This window comes from Rhinolophus hipposideros, assembly GCF_964194185.1.
Source record: "Rhinolophus hipposideros genome assembly, chromosome: 1".
NCBI lineage: Eukaryota > Metazoa > Chordata > Mammalia > Chiroptera > Rhinolophidae > Rhinolophus > Rhinolophus hipposideros.
In genome coordinates, this window is record NC_138047.1 from 107,701,663 (window position 1) to 107,722,011 (window position 20,349).

The following is a 20,349-nucleotide window of genomic DNA, read 5'->3' on the forward strand; positions in this document are numbered from 1 at the left end:
AGGAGGTACAAAGATGGGGGCGGGGGCCTTGGAGCTGGGCTGCCTGGGTTCAAATCCCAGCTCTACCACACCCAACCCTCAGACCTCGTTCCTCAGCCTCTGCTCCTGTGAAAAGGAGACTGTTCTGGCCCCCACGCATCCCGATAGGGAGGTTGTGAGGGGTAAGTGGGGGCCGGGCACCCAGTCTCTCCTGAGTTAGTACTGTGCCGACAATCGCCCCCTAACCTCCCTCTTTCCCTCCTCCCTCCCACATTTATTTAAGCCCCGATTTCAATTTTGTGTTCGGTGCTCCAGGCTCCCTGCCCTCATGCTGTGGTCTCACGGTGCAGCAAATCACAGAGATGTCATTCCAGTTCTCTTCAGCGCAGGCTCCAAAGGTAGTGTGATGGTACAGGTGTGAAAGGAACGTGACAGGTGAGAGGAACTGCATGGGAATGAGGCAGTGTGGGTGCTGAGCTGGCCCTGGGCTCTGGGCACAGTCATTGCTTCTAGTTGGACAATGACCTTCATTTTATCCACGCCCCCTTCTCCTCTAAAACGGGCTAATGTGTATCGCCCGGGGCGTTTTGGAGACCAAATCAAAGAGCGGCTGTATAAGGTCTCCGTAAACACAGAAGCCACCTTTTGATTTACGAAATCCTACCTTTCCACGTAAATGACATTTTCTTGTTTAAACATGTTATTTTAAATTACAAAACTAAAATGTGTGTGTTGAAAAAAGTTGAGTCCCGCACAAGTTGATAAAACATGAAAAGCTCAGAACCCCCAGATGGACCACCGGTCAGGTGACATGTGCTGTAAGTGCAGAAACATCATCTCGAGGGTGACAGGGCTCAGCTGCAGCCAGGCTCGGCCCAGCCCCGCTGCCACCCACGGGATGTGATGGCCCACCGGTAAGTCAGGGGTGCTCTCCTTTATGTCGGGGGTGAGCTCCTCTCTGCCTCACTGGGGTCTTTTAGGGATTAAATGACCTTGGCCAGGCAGAGCCGGGTCGCCTGCAAGGTTGGCTGGCTCCACAACTGGGTGTCCAAGCCAGGGGACGTATGTAGCTGAGCAGGTGTGATTTGCAGCTAGTGTTTTGCAAAGGCCAAAAAAATCATTTTTGTAATGGTTCCAGGAGCGATTTTCATGGCCAATAAGCTGTGTTGGGCCTCCCTGTTTTGTTTGCTGAAGTCACTTCTTGTGTCCCATTTAATATATTTCAAGTCATGCTTTTCAAGTGTTTAAGAAAATTGTGGGAAATACATGTCACAGAAAACCATCTTAACCGCTGGTGTCATCTCCAGGACCGCCCCATCTTCCCAAACGGAATCTCTGTCCCCATGAAACAGCGACTCCCTCTCCCCCTCCCCCAGCCCCCCTTTCTACTTTCTATGAATTTGATTTTTGAGATCTTATATCAGTGTTTGTCTCCTAACTGCCTTATCTCACTGAGCGCAACGCCCTCCAGGCTCACCTGTGTTGTAACAGGTGTCAGAATGTCCTCCCTTTCCAAGGCCGGATCAATGCACTGTGTGGCTGTATAGAGCACGTTTTGTTTAGCCTTCCCTCCGGCCCTCTGGCTGTGGACAGTGGGCTATGCCTACCTTTGGCCCTTGTGAAGGAAGCTGCCGTGGAGACCGGGTACAAACATCGGTTCACGCCCCTACTATCAGTTCTCCTGGCTGTTCACCCACCCAGGTTTTTAAAGCACCTCAGGCACCAGGCCTGGCCTCAGGTGTTGGGTAAAAGGGTGGGGAGGGTGAGGTGCCTGTTCTCTAGGAGCCCAGTCTGGAGGGAGACTGAAGCTGACAGGCCATGCCCTTGGGTGTGGGACACCAGCTCCTCTGAGCAGGGGGCTTGGGACTTCGTGATGTGCTCACACCTTTTCCTCCCTCCCTCCCTCTCTCCCTCCATCCCTCCCTCCTTCTCTCCCCCCCTCTCTTCCTCCCTCCGCCCTCTGTTCCTTCCTCCATCCCTCCCTCTCTTCCCCCTTCCTCCCTCCCTCCCTTCCTCTCTCCCTCCCTTCTTCCCTCCCTCCCTCCCTCTCTTCCCCCTTCCTCCCTCCCTCCCTCTCTCCTTTTCTCCCTCCCTCCCTCCCTCCCACCCTCCTACCCTCCTTCCTTCCCTCCCTCTCTCCCTCCTTCTTTCGCTCCCTCCCTCCTCTCCCCCCTCCCTCCCTCCCTCCCTGTCTTCCTCCCTCCTCCCCTCTCCCTCCCCATCCCTCCCTCCCTCAAGGGCTGTTTTCTAGGTGGGAAGACCCAAGGCCTGGGCTGCCATCACCTGGGTGGTGAGTCCTGAAGCTCGTGCCAGCAGTCAGGCCCCTGGGCCTAATCCACTGAATTGTTCTCAGGAAGTCCCTGGGAAGCTCATCTCAAACACTGTTGGACAGGTGACAGAAGCCAGCTCGCAGTGGCTCTGGCCGGGAGGAGTTGACTGGCTCCGGTAATTAGGTGGGCCAGCTGCTGGGCTACCTGTGGGCTGGGCCGCGTCTCTGCTTCTCTCTCCACCTCCCGGGTCTGCTTTCCTTGGGCCTTGGCTTCCCCTCGCAGGCCTTCCGTGCAGCTAGGAAAGCTGAGCACCCCAACCCGGGCTCCCGTGGACCTTGGATCTCCGACCCCAGGGCTCCGCCACCACCCGGCCCGCACTGCCAATCTTTGGGGATGTTCTCTGGGCTAGTTTGGTGCCCAGGCCCAGGCTCCAGCCATCATGGCCGTGAAGACAGATGTTGGACTGGCAGGTCCAGCCCCATGGACAGCCCAGCAGGACCCAGGAGGACGGGAGGGGGCAGGATGGGAGCAGAGGCAGGGATGTCCCCACAGGGCCCTGAGAGCTTTGATGGCAGGGCCTGGACAGAATGGAACAGAAGTAAAAGAACCAAGATTGACTGGGCAGCAGAGGCCCCAAATGCTTCTCCTCTTTGTGGCATGGGAGCCGGCTCTGAAAATGGATTGAAGGAAAAAGAGCTGCCTCTACATGTTCCTCGCTCAAGTTTATCCCCTGAAGGAGTTTCTGTGTGAGCACCTTCCAGGTTTTTATTGCAGTATTTTAACTTCGGGTTTTCACGTCCGACACCCTTCTGCCAACTCTCCCTTCCGAGCAGAATGGCCTCCGGATTCCCTCCCGTGCCTCAGCCACAAGCTGGTGGCACAGCCAGCCAGCCGACTCACTGCCCCGGGCACAGGGAGTGCGGCCCCCCCAAGGCCTGGCAGCAGTTCTGCTGGCCACGCACAGCTCCCTCGGTAAGGTTTAAATAAAAACTGTGGACGAGAGCACCTTACAACCTAGGACGACGAAGGCATGTGCAGGAATCCAATCATCCTTGACTTTGTCTCACCTACTCTCCCAGCAGCGAGGCGGGACCCTGGTGGCCCCCACAGCAGGGAATTTCCTGGGCATTTGCCCACGAATCTGACTGTTATCTACATTTCCCAAATATGTTTTAAGCTCTGACTAGGTACCTGGCACTGTCCTCGGTGCTAGGGAGACTTCAGTGTGAAGCCCTGCCCTTGTGGTGCTTTTAGTCTGGTGGCAGAAGGGACAGCAAACAGCATACAAATTGAAGGAGCAAATTGCATCACACATTGGTGCTGTGGAGAAGGGAAAGTGGGGTGGGTGCGGGGTTAAATGGGGGGCGTTAGAGCGGAGACTGGAGATGAGGGACTTAGCCCTGGGGGAGGACTTCCCGAAGGGACAGGCAGTGGGAGAACACGAAGGCGGAGGGGCCTGGCTGGCTGGGCGGCCAGAGGAGGCCAGGCCGTACGCGCTTCTGCCTTTTCTCCGAGTGAAACGGAGCGTGGCATCTTAAGGAAAAAATTGAACAGCGTCATTGAGATATAATTCTCATGCCATATAATCCACCCAGCTAACAGACGATGAAAGAGGTTTAAGTGTCTTCACAGAGTTGTGCAGCCATGACCACAGTGAAGTTGAGGATATTTTCATCATGTCTAAAGGAAACCCCAGGCCTTTCAGCCATCAGCTCCTTCCTTTTCACTCCCCGGTCCTCGCCCTAGGGGACCACTGATGTGCTTTCTGTCTGTGGATGTGCCTGTTCTAGACGTTTCCTACGAATGGAATGGGGTGCTTGTGGCCCTCTGTGCCCCGCTTCTTTCACGCAGCGTAATGCTTTCCAGGTTCACCCAGGTTGTGATGAGTGTCTGCTTCATTCCTTTCTTACGGCTGAATAGAGTCTGGCTGTGTGCAGGGCCCACTTCTGTTCTTTCATTCATGCGATGATGGACACAGGGGTCGTCCCCACCGTTGGCCTGCCGTGAATGGCGCTGCTGTGAACACGTGCGTGCAAGTCACAGTGTGGACACGTGTTTTCACTGACGGCACTGTTGTGAGTGGAGGAGAGACACGACCTGGTTCTCATCAGTTCTCGTGGAAGTCATAGTTCCATCACTTGCTGACAGTGACCCAGGCAGTGTCGGCCCTGAATTGAAAAGGGAGCCCAGACTTTTCATCCTAGAACCATGGCCCAGTTTGTCCGTCACCTCGCAGAGAAGACCCCAGCACTGCTAAACGCTGCTGTGACTTACTCGAAGCCTCGATTGGCCACATTTTGGCACTATGCCAATGTTGAGCTGGTTCCTCCAACCCCTGCTGAGACTCCTACAGCTATTCAGAGCTTGAAAAAAATAGTCCATAGTGCTCAAAGTGGTAGCTTCAAACAGCTCACAGTTAAGGAAGCTCTGCGGAATGGTTTAGTGGCCACTGAGGTGTGGATGTGGTTTTATGTCGGCGGGATCATAGGCAAGCGTGGCATCATGGGCTGTAATGTTTGAAGACCAGTCGTTCACATCTGTTTCTTTTGGGTTTATTATTCGACGGTTCTTGGACCATGTGTGATCAGACTGGTATTTGAATAAAACATGTCAAAATCAGCATTTTCTATATCACACACTGCGTGGATGGCCACATTTTCTCTTGACATTAAGTTGGATTGTCTTTTGCTTTATTATAGCTCTAAATGCATGTCTTTGCTTAGCCTGAAATGGGAAAGGATATACGTGAATATACCAACCTGTTACAATATTTGAGGACAGCGTTTTAATTTGAAGGTTGGAAATCATGTTTACGTCCAGAAAAGTTGGGGGAAAGGCCTTGAGAAAAGCAGAACTTGCTACAGTAGGAGAAATAGTAATACCATGTACCAACATTAAATGTCAGTAGTATAAAGAATACAATTTGGATGGTTTCTCTTTGCTAAAATCAGAGAAAGACCTTTTTGACAACACCTACGTCTGTAAACGTTGGGATACGTGCTGGTATTTTGCGTATCTATAACATCTTTAATGCCAGGACAGAGTGAATGAGAGCCATGACTACGTGTTTTAACCTAATTTTGATAAGTGTATTATTAATCTATCTGGTTTTATGATTTTTAGAACCTATCTTTGCAAAAATAAAACATCCTATGGATATTTAAAAAAAAAAAAAAGGAGCCCAGCAGCCCCCCCACGCTGAGTCTCTCTCTCTTAATGTTTAACTTTGAGACAGTTTTACAAGAGCTGAGCATCAACTCTTCCTAATAGTAACATCGGGTGTCAGTTTTAGAATAATTCCTTGAAAAATTCAGAATGCCCAGAAGGTGTGCCCCGATGTCCATCGCCTTTGTAGCCTGTTCCCAGTTCCACATCTCTCCCCGGAGGTGGTCACGGCCACAGCGTCAGGCCTGCATCCGGCCCTGCAATCCCCAGTCATGCTCCTGCCTGGGAACTGGTAAGATGCAGGATGCCCACTGAAATCTGAAGTCCCGATAAACTGAATACTTTTCAGAGTAAGTATATCCCACATAATGTACGGGCCATACTCATACTTACACTCACAATTACTTGTTATTTATTTACCTGAAATTCAGGCTTCCCTGGATGTCCTGCCTTTTTATTTGCTGCAACGGGCAGCCCTGCCAAGGAGAAAGGCCCATGAGCGAGAGATTCAGCTTGGAGAATAAAGCCGGTGGGTGGCACGCAGAGGCTGGGCTGCGTTTGGGTCCCTGCTGACTTACGTGGGTCTTATTCACAGCTAGCAATCTCGTCTACAGATCTCATCTTCTTTTCCATTTGCTCATTCACGTATTCAGCCTAAGGCCCTGACTGTGCAGGTCCCAAGCTGATGTCCCAGGGCGCTGAGAAGTCACAGGAAGGAGCAGTGCCCTCCCCTCCGGCCCTCCCCCGTTGCCCTCTAAGATGTCAGCCCAGGAGCTGGGCTGAGAGGACAGCACACTTTCACTCACTGTTTGTTAAGTGAATGACACATGTGCCAAGCAATCCCCTGAGACTCGGCATAGCGCTGGGGGATGTGATGAAATTCAAAGCTCCCTTTCTTGGGTAATTTTATAGGCAATGCTTACAGGGAAATGGGCTTCTGCTAGACTGCATGTTTTAATTATTCCCCACGCATCAGCTCCATTTCCCTGGTTGTTTTGTCAATGAACATCTCAGGAATCTCTTCCAGGCAATTGTGTCATCGTGGGGACCCTGTAAGCTTTCCACCTCCTGGGGTCCCGCCCCTCCCAGGTTTGCCAGTCTCTGTGCCTTTGAGTTGGGGTCTTGGACCCTGAGGCACGCCCTCCCCTCAAGGTTGCAGGGCGTGTGGGTCAGAGAGAAAGGCAGCGTGGGGAGGAAGAGCCAGATGACCTTTGTCTCACTGCGCTGTGGTCACTCGGATGTGTCCTCTGTGGGAAGTTGGCGATGCAGGCATCACCTTGAAGTGTGTGAGTGCAAAAGGGAGTGTTTGGGGAAATGAACTTGGCAGTGACATGGCTGAGTGGGGTTTTTATGGAGTGTCTCCTGCTTTGGGGCCCACTGCACTTTCTGCTGACCAGCAGGTTTCCGTCCAGGCCTGTTACCCTCCATCTGGTCCACACCTCCTTCCAGATTGGGGTTCAGGAACCAGCCCTTCTGGACATTTAAGTTAAAACCCAGAGGTTTCCAGCCAGCAGCCAGCCTGGGGCCACGGAGGGGCTTTTATTTGGAGGGGGGAGCTGTTCTCAGAACAGTGGATGAGCTGAAAGGCGGTGTCACAGGGTCACTAGAGCTGGAAAACCCTGCACACACACCAGCCCCCTTGATCCCCGTGCCCCCATGCCAGGGAAACGGCACATCTTCTTTTTGGTTTGTCCGGCATCCCTGATGTTTGGGGATCACCCACCCATGTGATTCCAGTGGGGCTGTCAGTTGAGGAGACGTGACCTCCCTGCCACACAGCAGGCACAGGACCCCGACAGGCAGGTCAGAGCGCCCTGTACCCTTGCATGCCATGATTGGGTCAAGCCTGAGCTCAGGACTGAAGCAGGGCTCATGCTCCCTGTCCTAAGATGTGGCTGCTGAGGTTCAGAGAGGTTATGTGAGCTGCGTTAGGGCACACTGCTGGACTAGGATCAGGGAGGCCCCCAAGGCGGTGGCACCTACAGGGGAAGGCAGGAAGCTGAGCGCTGGGGCCACGAAGAGGGAGGGAGTGGTGGAGTTCTGACCCTGGTCTGAGAAGGGCTCTTGGGCTGGGAAGTGGGGGTGGTAGTGGGACCCCCAAACATGGCCAGAACCTTCAGTCAGAGACAGGCAGCTATCTGGGCAGCCACGAGAGGCCGTGGAGGGTTTGGGCTGTGTTGGGATTGCTGGAGTGAAGTGATGGCCTGGGGAGTCTGCTGGACTCATGGCCAGGCCCATGTGCCTGCACGTGTGGGGGGAGCCCGTGGAGAGGGGCTCAATAGGAGAAGTGGGGCTACCCTGCCCCGTGTCATCAGAAGGGAGAGAAACTGCTGTTTGGTGTGGCCACAGAAGGGCCTCTGGGCCCCGGGCCAGGACGTCCTGGCTGTGGGATGGGCTGAGGTGAGCATGCAAGCATGTGGGGAAGAGGGTGTGTGTGTACGTGTGTGAGTGCACACACGTGTGTGTGCGGCTGTGTATGTGTGTGCAGGTATGTATGAGTGTGAGTGTGTGTGCCTGTGTGTGTGCACGTGTGTGTGCCCGTCCCCTCCCACGTAGGGTCCCCAGAGCCTCCAGGTGTCTGCTGGGAGCAGCGTCCAGCACAGATGACCCTGTCTTGGGGCTCTGACTGTGAAGAATGGAGTTGCCATTACATGCAGCAAAATGAAACCTTGACAAGCAGGTTTGGGGGCCCAGAAGTGGACACCATCAATAAGAAAACCCAAAATGTGGGCTTGGCTGAATAAAAAAGGGAGGGAGGGTGACGTTAAGTGCAGCCCCATCGCAGGGTGGGAAGCTGGTGACGTGTTATGCGGTGGTGAGATATTTTATGCACCTGTCCTCTGCTGTGCTTTGGGATGGAGACCACGTGCTGTCTGAGGTTGTGGCTTGAGGGACATGGAGGGAAAGTTCAGAATACTGGCATGTGCTGGTTCCCTGGGGCTTTTAGATATGTCCCACTGCAGAGATGTGAACGGAGACCGGAGCCAGCCCATCTATAAGGAGAGATGGCACAGAGCTCAGTGCCATGTGACAGAGAGGTGGGGCTGGCAGTCTGCACTGACCAGCTGTCCTCCAACTTAGGGCCTTCAGCCAGCTGTATCAGTCAGCTACTGCTGCAAAATGCTGCGTAACAAACTACCCCAAACCAGGTGGCTTATTACAGGAAGTACTTATTTTGTCACTCATGGCTGCAGCGAGTCTGGCTAAGGCTGTGGGTCAGGAAGACTTGGTTCCAGGTCTACTCCACGTGTCTCATTCTGGGGACCCAGGCTCAAGGTGGGTCACCAGAGCACAAGAAACCACGTCTCATAACCCAGATGCCTTTAAGGCCTCTGTTCACAGCACATCCTCTAACACGCCACTGCCCCAAGCCCGAGTCGGTGGGCCAGAGAAGTATCCTTCATACATGCTTTTTACGTGTCGTCTCCACTGGACTGGGAGCTTCTCCAGGCCTGTGTGTGAGTGTCGTGTGGTCCCAGTGCCAGTGAAGACTGGGTGCCGAGTCTTTGAAGCCCCGAGCCAGCCCCTTCAGGCCAGCTGATTGCCTGTTCCTCCCTTTCCAGCAGCTGGGTCTGTCCTCAAGACCTTCCATCAGGGCGTCTCTAACCGAGTAACATCTCTCTACGCTGCCTTGCTGGTTGCTCTTAGTTCCGCTGAGCCAATGACCATTCCGATTGGAAGCCAGTTCACTCTCCTGCTGTGGGGGAAGTTTGTCGCAGAGGTGCAAGTCCTTTGCCTTAGGACACAGTGGCACCATGCACCTAGCAGGTGCTTTGTCTGTGATGGCTAGCTGAAAGGCGCCCTGGGACCTCAAGTGTCATCTAGTTCAAGCACCGCCAACGGCATGTGCAACAAGAGCAGAATGCTTGCGTGGTGCAGGCACTCGGGTGCCCTCCCTTTCCTTCTGTTGGTGGCGCGCCTCCAGAGAAGAACACTTTCCAGGCCTCCTGTCTCCCTCTTCCTGCTCTGCCCCCACCCTGTCGGTCCCCCCCCCCCAACCTCCTAGGCCCCTTCCCTCCTGGAGACTGTGTGCCTTCCTCCTGGTGCATCATTTCTACTGAATGCCAGGAGCCTCGGGGAACGAGGTTGCCAAAAATGTAGGCTTGAAACTGGAGATGTGTTTTCGAGAGGGAAGAGAATTTTTAAATGTTGGCCTAAGAGTTTTGTTCCAAGGAGACAATGAATACCAGCTCTTCCTTTGAGTTGAGTTGGAGAGATTCATCCAGACCTTGAAGGGACTCCTTTTTGACCGGTGGCTTTGCCCTCCTGGCTGCTTACGTTTGTGCCTTAGTTCGTTTTCCTCACTTTCTGGGAAAGGCCTATCCCTGCTCTAAACCCCCTGCTCTTAATCACCCTTCAGCGCCCAGTGAAAATGCCTCCTCCTCCATGCAGCCTCCCTAGTCACTCCAACCTCTCCCTGAGCTCTGTGCTCACACAGCAAGGAACAAGGGAGTGAACCTGGACTGACAGCCCTGGGTTCACATCCAGGCCTGCGAGCTGTGGGAGCTTGAGCAAGTCCTCCAGCACCCCCGAGCCTCAGCTTCCTACCTGCATGAGGGGGATGGTGAGCGCAGCACTTATCTGGGGGTGACCGAGAGAATGGAACCTCTGCCCCAGAGTGCCTGGTCCTTGTGGGCAGCAGGAATTGTTACTTCTCCATGTCTGTGCCGGGGTGTCTACAAAAGCCTCGTGAGGCCCACGCCCTGTGCAAACTGCTCAGGCTGCAGGAGAGGTTTGAGCTTTCCTGGCAGCCCCTCAGTGCAGCTGCCGGCAAAGTGGTACAGTGGGTGACCTGTGCCTCCCAGGCCAGCATCCAAGATCTGCCCTGTGGACCCCGAGATCCTGACAGTTTCCCTTTCTCGCTCACTGCTCCCACACGGCTCTGACACCCCTTCAGCTTCCTTTATTACGTGGGCGAGGGTGGCGATCTGGGAAGACTTTACTTAGATCACCGTGGCACAGAAAGATGGAGAGTCATATCAGCCTTGGCAGCCGTGAGACGAGCCAGCCTGAAAGCGAGTGACCTGGCCCCTGGGTTCTCAGAACTACGGAAACACTTGCTGATCCGTGGAGGCGTCTCCCTTCCTGGAGCAGCGTGGGGACTTCGGCAGGACGGGCGCTGGGTGGCAGCCCTCTGCTGACACACTTGAAAAAGCCTGGGTTTGGTGTCTGCCTGAGTTCCTGCCATGCGCCCGACTGGCTGGGGCCCCAGGCCTCCTGTCTGGAAAAGAATCATCTCTTCCCTCGGAGGGAGCTGTGTGGCTTCGCTGAGACGGCGTGAGGACCTGACTGGCCCGTGGGAGGAGTTCAGAGGATGCCAGAGCCGCCCTCCAGGGCCCCTGAACAGCACCAGGCAAACGCCCTCAAATGTGGATTTCAGCGAGGGACTTGGTCAGACTGTCCTGACCACGAATAGTCAACATTCTTCCGCGTGGCACTGCAGCCCGTGCAGGCCCTGCCCTGCTTTGTCCTTGCACCGTGACCGGCGGTGTCCCCCCCAGGGGCTGGGAACCTCTGGGCGCTGCAGCCGCCGCCCTAGTCGGCTGTCATTGCCGTCTGCAGACACACTCCCGTTCCTGTCTCGGCAGACTCTCCATCAGTCACCGAAATCCGTTCCGGCTGATTTAAGCAGCAGAACAACTTGCTAACGAGGAGAGCGAGTCATCGTGGAGATGCTGGGGAACTGGGCTGCGAGGCGGTGCCAAGGGACAGCAAACCCAGTTCAGAAGGAGGGAAAGAACCAGGAGACTCACAGTCCCGGGAACAGGCTGCGGGGCGGGGCAGGGGTGGTCAACTCCGGGACTCCACGGTGGCCCCCGGGACCGAGTCTCCGCCTGCTCTGCGCGGCCCTCCCACACGGAGGACAGGACTCGTGTTAGGACGGGTGCGAGGCATTCGTGGGACCGAGCAAGTCTCCCAGCATCCCCTGGGCGGCCTCTCCTCATTCTCATTGGCCAGGTGGGCATCACGTGCCAGGCCTCGACCGATCATTGACAGGCATGTGGCCCAATCAGCTGGCTTGTCTGTAGCAGGGGGCCGTGCAGACCGGTGCCACCCCGGTGGAACCAGGCTCGGCGTGGCCGCCTATGGGTGGCATTTGTGCCAGGACCAGCAGCTGCCCCGCGGCAGGAGCCCCGCGGTGTTCGGAGGGCTCTGGGCTCCCGGTCGGGGCCCATCCGCCCAGAGTGGGCGTCGGCTGGGTGTTCGCGGGCGGAGTGCTACGCGGCCGGTAACAGGAGCCGCTGCGCCTGTGGACGCGGCGGACGAGCTCCACGTGCTGCTAAGAGAAGACGTTTGCTAGATCAGGAAATGGAAAGCGCGCTTACTTCTCGCAGGTCTAAAAGAAGTGCTGCAGGTCACCTGTAATTGAGAAACAAGAAAAGGAAGACGTGAGTTTCAGGAAAACAAAACAACAAAACCACGCACCTGTCGGCGATCGTGCCGATGGCATTGGCGGCCCGTACGGAAAGCAGGGCGATGCGGGCCGAGCCAGGGGCCTCGGGGGGCGCCAGGCGAGGCGCTGCGGGGGCAGTGAGGCCTGGACGGCGGGAGGGCGAGCTGGCCTCGGCAGGGCCGCGTAGCTCCACGGCGGGGCGGGCGCCTCCCTCTGGCGCCGGCACACCTTTGAGGCTGGGCCCTCGCCTGGTGCGTGTGTGCGCGCGTGCGCGTGTGTGCGCGTGTGCGTGCGTGTGCATGTGTGTACGTGTGCGTGTGTGTGCGTGTGTGTGCGCGCATGTGTGCGTGTGTGTGCGTGTGTGTCCGTGTGCGCGTGTGTGTGCGTGCGTGTGTGCGTGTGTCCGTGTGTGTGTGCACGTGTGTGTGCGTGTGTGCGTGCGCGTGTCGGCTCCAACCGGCCTCCCCACGGTCCCTGCCGCGTCTGCCCTGCCTCTCCCGTGGGACCCCTCTGCCTGGAAGGGCCCCCGTCTGCGTCCCCGACGTGCAAAGCCCTGAAGGAGTCGGAGGAAGCCCCAGGTGTTGGCGGGAGTGGATTCTGGGGGAGGGGACAGCAGCAGGTACCAGGACGCCGCCGAGCCGGCGTTTCTGGAGCAGCGAGGAGGCCAGTGTGGCCGGTGAGGAGCGAGGGGGGCAGCGGGGGAGAGAGGCTCCCCACATGCGGTCCTCCTGGTGAAGGTGTGGGGTCTTGTAAGGACCATGGGATGGGGGCAGGTCTGACGCTGGGTTTCAAGGGATCCCTGGGGCTGCTGAGTACAGAACAGACTGTCAGAGCAGTTCCGGGGCCAGGGTGAAGCCGTCAGAGGTCTGGCAGCCATGCCTTGTGAGCCTTGTGAGCCCCACGGCCCTCTCCAGTGTCATCTCCAGCCCTGTCCCCTTTGTCCCTCAGTATCTTCACACACCCCCAGCGGACCCCTGTCCTGTCTCATCCTCCATCTTTGTCCTGTCGACTGGTGAACGTCAGCCTTCCACACCCTAGGGAGTGACTTTCCCCGGTTACGTGTCTCTGAGCTCTTCTGCCTCCCGATGGCATGCTCGTCATTCCTTCCTCTAGGAATTCGAGAACCTTCCATGTCCCTCCACCACTGAAGCATAATGACAGCAACGCTTGACTGAGCGCTTCCCATGGCTAGGTCCCTTTTGACCCTGAAACAGTCGCATGAGGGACATAGGTCCCACCAGTGTCCCCATTTACGTGTGGGAGAGCTAAAGCTTGGAGAGAGGGCCCGGCCACCTGTGGAGGGGCACACAGCCCATCGGTGGCCAAAGCCTCAGACCAGGTGTGTATGTTTCCTCTGCCAGGCTGGGCCCTGGGGGTGGGGACCCAGCCCCGTTCATCTCTGGGTCCCACTGGCCACTGCCGTGGGCCGTCTCTGGCCTGGTTCAATGCTAAGGGGCAGTCTCTCTTTGGGGCTCAGGCTGGGAGTGTTTCCTCCCCGTGAAGCCTCATTCTTGCTGTGCTGGGAAGGATGATGCTGTGTTCTTACTTCCTTGTGGGGCCGAACGCTTTATTACTTAGCACCTTCCTACAGTATATTCGTTTTACTTATCTTGTTCACTGTCTCACCCCCGAGAACAGGGCTTCCCCTTCGTGGCACTATTGGCATTTTGAGCTGGATGACGCTGTGGTGGCCGTCCTGTGTACTGAGTCCCTTTTAGTATTCCAGAACCATCCCGCCTCCACCCACTAGATGCCAGTAGCACCCCCACCTCCAGGGTTATGAAAACCAAAATGTCTCCAGACGTATTGCCAGGTGTCCTCTGGGGGACAAAACCACCCTTGGTTGAGCACCACCATCCTGGAATGCAGCTCTGGGGTCAGGGAGTTGGGTCCGTTTCGTCACTGTGGTGTCCACCCTTGCTGCTCCCCAGCCCTCTAGGACAGGGCCTGCCTGGCACGTGGGAGGTGCTAAGTAAATACTAGCTGAGTGTTGCTGAATGAATTGCACGCTTCTTAAATTACAAGCACGAGCCAAGTCCCTGCAGCAGGTCTGGCCGTCCCGCCTCCCAGGCGAGGCAAATGAGGCTCAGGAGAGTAGGGTGCTTGCTAAAGGTCAGAGTATGGGTAGCAGGTGCCAGGAACAGGTCACGCGGTAAGGGAACAGTGTGTCAGGAGAGCCTTCAGCTAGCTGACGTCAGGTCCGAACGGGGCCACGGGAAAAGGGGAATGTCTGAAGGAATGAATGAGTGGGTCTTATCTCGGTTCTTGCATACACAGATGGTAGCAGGCGGCAAAGTTCAGCAAAATTAATGGGAGAAAAGCCACATCAAAATACATTCAGCCATGAGAAAGGAAGACATCCTGCCATTTGTGACAACATAGATGGACTTGGAGGGCGTTATGCTATGTGAGGTAAGTCAGAGAAGGACAAATACTGCATGGTGTCACTTATATGTGGGGTCCAAACAACAGTCAGACTCAGAAACCTAGAGTAGAAAGAGGTTGCCAGGGCTGGGAGGTGCGGGGAGGGGCAGAGACCGGTCTGACGGTGCAAACTTTCAGCTGTAAGATGAGTGAGGTCTGAGGATCTCATGTAAAACATGGTGACTACAGTTGATAACACTATATTGTAGTATTGAAATGTGCTAAGAGACTAGAATTTAGATGTCCTCACACATAAAAAGATAAGTATGTGAGGTGACAGATGTGTTACTTAACTAGATGGGGGGTCCTCTTACAGTGTTGTCAATCATACCTCAATAAAGCCGGAAAAACCCCACATCGACTAGAGATTTTGGGGTGGAAGGCTGGTGTAGAAAGCCGGGGGAAGGAGAGTCTGGGGGCATGTTTACCTGCCTGTCTTGGTGCAAAGCCCTCCGCACCCCATCTGGATGCTCTGGGGTCCCCTGAGAACGCTGCTGGATGCCAAAGGGGCTGGTGGACTGTTGGGGGGGCCCAGGTGTTGATTGACAGGCCCTGGGAGCTGGGCTGTAGTCAACCTGAATCCAATCAGGGCCTGATTTGAAATTTAAATCCCGACTAAACAGAACATTAATATGAATTTCATATTTTGTTATTCTTGCAGACCCAGCTGTGTCTCCGCCAAGCATGGCGGGGCTGCTGCAGGCTTCAGGGGAGGACGCCCTCCTGTCTCCCGGCCCCGTCAGCCCCACTCTCAGGACTGAGGGTGTTGGAGGAAAACACCCCCTCTCTGGATACGTCATCTGCAGGTAAACAAAATAGAAACTCAGAATAGCTGGGGCCAGTGTGCCCCAGGGAAGGTAAAACAGGGACTTCTGAAAGTGGGGTGTCCCAAATCCCATCAATGTTGCCCACATTTCAGAGCATCCTGAAGGTCTGGCCTTGGAACTCGAGAAGTGGGCTCTGGGAAGGAGGGAGGTGTGGGCACCGGCCAGGCCTGGCGATGGAGCTGGGAGGTGCGGGAAATGCCTGTCAGAGGAGGCTCTCGGACCCCCCCACCCCATCGCAGGGCTGGCACGCCCTGGCTCAGCTATCCTGGTGTGCTCTTACTGCCGTGGGATGGGGCTGTGCCCAGTCTCCACCTCCAGCCACATCCTCCATCACTGCCCCACCCAGCCCCACACAGAGAACCAGGCCACTCCTTCTCTCAGTAACCTTCGGTGGCTCCCTATTGCCTGAGAGGCACTGAGGCATGGGCTTTGGAGGTCAAATCCTGGCTCCACTAATGTATTGGCTGAGTGGCCTTGGACCTGCTGTTCTCTCTACCCTGCTCTTGGTCTGCCTGAGCCCGATGTGTCCTGCAAGCATCTGCTCAGAGATTCTCTCTCCCAGGAAGCGTCCGGCCCTGCTGGTGGCCATGCGTCTCTGGCCCTTGGACCAGCTGCCAGTGCTCTGTGCTCCGTGACCCTCGGACCACAGGCTCCTAAGCTCAGAGCTTGGTCCCGAGCTGGACGTGGGGGCTGTTTGAAGCTGGAGGCCCCTCCATTGTCTGGCGAGTCGCTCTGTCGTCCCCTTCAGCCTGGCTCGGTCCTGCCCTCCAGTCTTCAGGGGGCACCACGGAGGGTGGGGTGTTGCTGAGGCTCCCCACAGCCCACTGGCCCCGCCCCGGACCGGGGATGGTGGCCAGGAGCCTGTGGTTATGCCTCCTCCCCATGGGCTGCTTCCTGGGCTCAGTGGTGGAGGGTTGGGCATGCTCTCGGGGGCCAGATGTGGCTGAGCGCTGGCCCAGGCTCTGTGTTGTGAGCTGCGGCCTTTCCCAGTGTCCACGCCTGGCTGCCAGCGTCTTTGTTACTATTATAGTGTTAGGCCATTTTGGCCAGGTGAGGAGGGTTGTATTGGAGACAGTGTTTGTCGGTATCCTGTGGACTCTGTGAAGCAGGATCCAGAATCCGGGTCCTCTGCTCCCCGCTGCGGGCCCAGCATCCACCCAGACCCACCCAGGGCCAGGGACATACTTGGTAGGTGCTCGTTATAAAGGGACGAAGAAGTCTGAGGGCATTTCCCAGAAGCCGCCTTTGTTGAGACTTAAACCTGTCCAAGAGCTAGCCGTGGGCCCACAGGCGTCTGGGCCTGAGGCAGGGCTACAGTTGGCACCTGGCTGCCTTCTGAGCTGACGTGCCCGAACCTTGGCACGTGGGTACAGAGCCAGCTCCTCCCTGGTGCGGCCCCTCCCGCTCCCACTCAGATGCCGCCTGTGGCCTGGGCGCCTGCAGCCGCACCCCTCAAAGACACGACCCTGGAAGTGGTCTCCCGTGCCTCCCTCGGGCGGGTGCAGTGCTGCCGGCTCTGGCGGGGTTGCCAGCAGAGCTCCTGGGGGGTGATGGATGGAGGGCCATCTGTCGCTGCATTCGTCTCTGCTGCGGCACCTCCTTCCCGGGCTCCAGCACTTTATTTACGGCCAACTTGAGGGCCTCGCGAAATCCTTTCTGGATCTGGCTCCATTTGTCAGCCTCTCCTGACGGGCTGCTCACGGCCTCATTACTCTCTGGTCTTCCCGCTTCCCTGTGCAGCTCCGGCTCCCCTATCTTCCTCTTCTCGTCCTTCTAGGGAGGATGGAGATTGAGGAGGAAGCAAAGTTACTTGTATCTTGTATTAGTGGCCGTAATAACAGTGACTTCTTGAGGGCTCCCCGTGCTTCTCCGCATGGTCTGCTTTGTCCCCTAACAGTCGTCGAGAGGGCACAAGCAGGGCGCCTCTGTTTGCAGTGCGGAAACAGAGAGGCTGAGGGGCCCGCTGTCCCCCGCTTGAGCAGTTGGGGCTGGGCTGGGCTTGAACCCAGGCAGTCTGGCTCCACAGTCTATTTTGTGACGTTTCCGCATCACTGCTCGGCAACAGAGAGAGGACATGGCGAGGTGACCAGAGGCCACATGTGTATGACACCCTGGGGACACAGAGATGATACCTGCCATAAACTTTTATTTGTATCCGTTTGGTGAATCTAAAGTAACATGCATATGAGTTAGCTGCTGTTATTAACCCCATCTTACGAATGAGGAAACAGGCTCAGGGGCATTAAGTGACTTGCTTGAGGTCACACAGCAATTAATGAGGGTTTGGGCCCAGCTGCCTCCTGCCTCGAACTTGCTCATGGTCCAGGTGGGGAGACAGAGGGAGTCCGGTTGTCACCACCAAGTGCTGTAGGATTCCGAGGGTGCCCCGAGGAACCTGAACCTGGGTAGGAGCCTGACAGGCCGACACGTGGAGGGGTGGCCATCACAGGAGGTGAGGGTGGAGGGCTCTGTGTGCGGACCCAAGGGTCCACCAGTCACCCACCCACCCTGCAGACATGCCTGCTGCTGCTGTGCGAGCTGCGGGGACACAGTGCGAACGGGCTTGGCCCTTGCTCGTGGAGGGCCACGTGGTTCCCAGGTGGGGAGGGCGGGGGAGCCAGGGACCCCTTCTGGTGGGGACATTTGTGGTTTGGTGGTGGAGCCTGGCACCGAGGCCCGGAGGCAGCAGGTCTGCGGTGGCCCCGCCTAGCATCTCCTCCAGGCCCTGGGCTTCTGTCCTTTTGTTTCTGCTGCTCCAGCCACCATTATTCGCTACCCTCCATTACCTTACCTGCTAGAATTTAGATTTGCTGTTGGAGGCCTTGTTTCACAAAACCATTTAAAAGTCATAAGTGCTCATCTGATTTCTATACTCACCTCCCTCATTATTCTTTGTATGTTTCTGGGGCTCTGGAGAAAGACCAGGGAGGAGTTCACGGCAGGAAGAAAGTGTGGAGAGGCACCGTGAGGGGTGTGCAGCTGTGGAGGAGCAGAGCGTTTGGTACTTCTCCATCCATGTGCTGTGTGACTGGGCATATAAATTAACGTCTCTGTGCATGAGGCCTTCAGGTTGGAGAAACCCATGAGTGTGGGGAAGGCTGGTGGCCCCATTGTACCAAAACATCCAACCACTCTGTGCCCGAGAACCTGTTAGTTTTTATCCAGTAGGGTTACATTAGTGAACCATCTCCCAGCCCTTCTGTCCTGTGACCACAGCCCCCCTTGCTCAGGCCCTTGGTATCAGACTGCTTTCCTAAGTATCACACACGTTCCACTGGGTACACAGGACACTGGGCCCACGATGGCAGCTTCAGGGCACAAGGAAACTGTTAGGCTGATGGAAATGCTCTCTAGTCTGGTTGTGGCGTTTACATGGCTGCATGTGTTTGTTAAAACTCACAGAACTGTGCACTACACAGGGTGAGTTTACCTGTGTATGTATTATACCTCAGTTAAAGATATTTTTCCATAAAAGTCTTGCACATATTTATTAGGTTTACTTCTAGGTAGTTCATATTTTTTGTTGCTATTATGCATGGTATCCTTTTTAAAAAAATTTTTTTTTATTGGGGAATATTGGGGAACAGTGTGTTTTTCCAGGACCCGTCAGCTCCATGTGAAGTCATTGTTTTCAATCTAGTTGTGGAGGGCGCAGCTCATTGGCCCATGTGGGAACCGAACCGGTGGCGACCCTGGTGTTACAAGCACCGCGCTCTAACCACTGAGCCAACCATCTGCCCCCACACATGGTCTCTTTTTAAAATTACATTTTCTGTTTGTTGTTAGTATAAAGAAATGAAATTGATTTTTACATGTAAAGCTCAAGTCCAAAATTTTTTCTGAATTCTCTTATAATTTGATTGTAGAGTTCTTTTGGGTTTTCTAGGTAGATATGTTGTTTGTCAATGAGTTTGTTTATTACTTTATTTTTCTTGCCTTATTGCACTAGCTAGGCTCTCCACCATGTTCCCCCCAAAATAAGACCTAACCGTAAAATAAGCACTAGCATGATTTTTCAGGATGCTCGTAATGTAAAATAAGCCCTAAAACGTCTTTTGGAGCAAAAATTAGTGTAAGACTCTGTCTTATTTTCAGGGAAATACAGTAGGGCTCATTTTATATTACAAACATTCTGAAAAATCATGCTAAGGCTTATTTTCCAGTTAGGTCTTATTTTCAGGGAAACATGGTAGTAAAATGTCCTGATTCTTATTAGAGGGAATGTTTCTGAAGTTTTCACCAGCAAAGATTACGTTTGTTGTAGGTTTTTGGTAGATCTATTTATTTCAAGTTAAGAAGATGCATTTCCATTTCTAATTTACTAAAATGTTTTATTTTAAATCATCTTGCTGAGTTTTATAAAAAAAAAGACAACAGCATTATTGAGACAGTCGTGTTTCCTTTAATCTGATGGTGAATCACGCTTATGGATTTCTAAGGTAAAATCATCGTTGCATTCTCAGGATCAATCCATCTTGGCCATGAGGTATTTACATTTTATTTTTATGTGTACTCTGTATAAAAGGCTGGATTCTGCTAGCTGATGTTCTGTGTACGGTTTTACCGTGTTTGTTCTTATGTGAGAAAAGCTATTTCCTCATGCGGTTTGTCTCGGTTTTGGCATCAGCGTTATACCAGTTGCACAGAATGGGAGCGTTTGGATAAGACCGGAATGATCTAGGCGTGGAGCTTGCTTTTTTTCTTCTTCTTATTTATTGGGGTGACAAGTGTTAGTAAAATTACATAGATTTCAGGTGTACAATTCTGTATTACATGATCTCTAAATCCCACTGTGTGTTCAGCACCCAGAGTCAGTTCTCCTTCCATCACCATATATTTGGTCCCCCTGACCCTCCTCTCCCTCCCCCCACCCCCCTGACCCTCTGGTAACCACAGCGTGGAGCTTCTTTACGAGAAACTATTGATCCTTATATTTCATTCGAAATTACGAGGCTCTTCAAATTTTTAATTCCTTTCTCAGTAAGTTCAGTTATTATAGTCATTTTTAGGAATTTGTCTATTTCATGTTAAATTTAAAATATATTGTCATTGGGCCGTCCTGGTGGCTCAGGTGGTTGGAGCTCCGTGCTTCTAATGCTGAAGGCTGCCGGTTCCATTCCCACATGGGTCCCAACCACAGGTGGCCAGTTTGACTCCCGCAAGGGATGGTGGCTGCGCCCCCTGCAACTAGAAAACGGCAACTGGACCTGGAGCTGAGCTGCGCCCTCCACAACTAAGACTGAAAGGACAACAACTTGAAGCTGAACGGCACCCTCCACAAGTAAGATTG

At 54.6% G+C, this 20,349-nt stretch overlaps 1 protein-coding gene and 1 long non-coding RNA gene across 2 annotated transcripts in view; both read left to right on the forward strand.

Moving 5' to 3' along the window:
* LOC308500342 overlaps positions 1-20,349 on the forward strand; it is a 41,653-nt gene that overhangs the window by 6,761 nt on the left and 14,543 nt on the right. The window contains exons 2-3 of the long non-coding RNA XR_013993714.1: positions 14,086-14,220; positions 14,894-15,038. This is a non-coding gene — a long non-coding RNA (uncharacterized lncRNA). The remainder of the gene's footprint in view (positions 1-14,085; positions 14,221-14,893; positions 15,039-20,349) is intronic.
* On the forward strand, positions 3,624-5,297 carry LOC308500336 (ATP synthase subunit g, mitochondrial-like). Its single transcript, XM_081054872.1, has one exon. It carries the CDS (start codon positions 4,458-4,460, stop codon positions 4,767-4,769), a length of 312 nt encoding a protein of 103 aa, XP_080910998.1. The 5' UTR covers positions 3,624-4,457; the 3' UTR covers positions 4,770-5,297.

Bases quoted from the DNA above. Each gene is read 5' to 3' on its own strand.
- LOC308500336 (XM_081054872.1), top strand. From the start codon at position 4,458: ATGGCCCAGTTTGTCCGTCACCTCGCAGAGAAGACCCCAGCACTGCTA.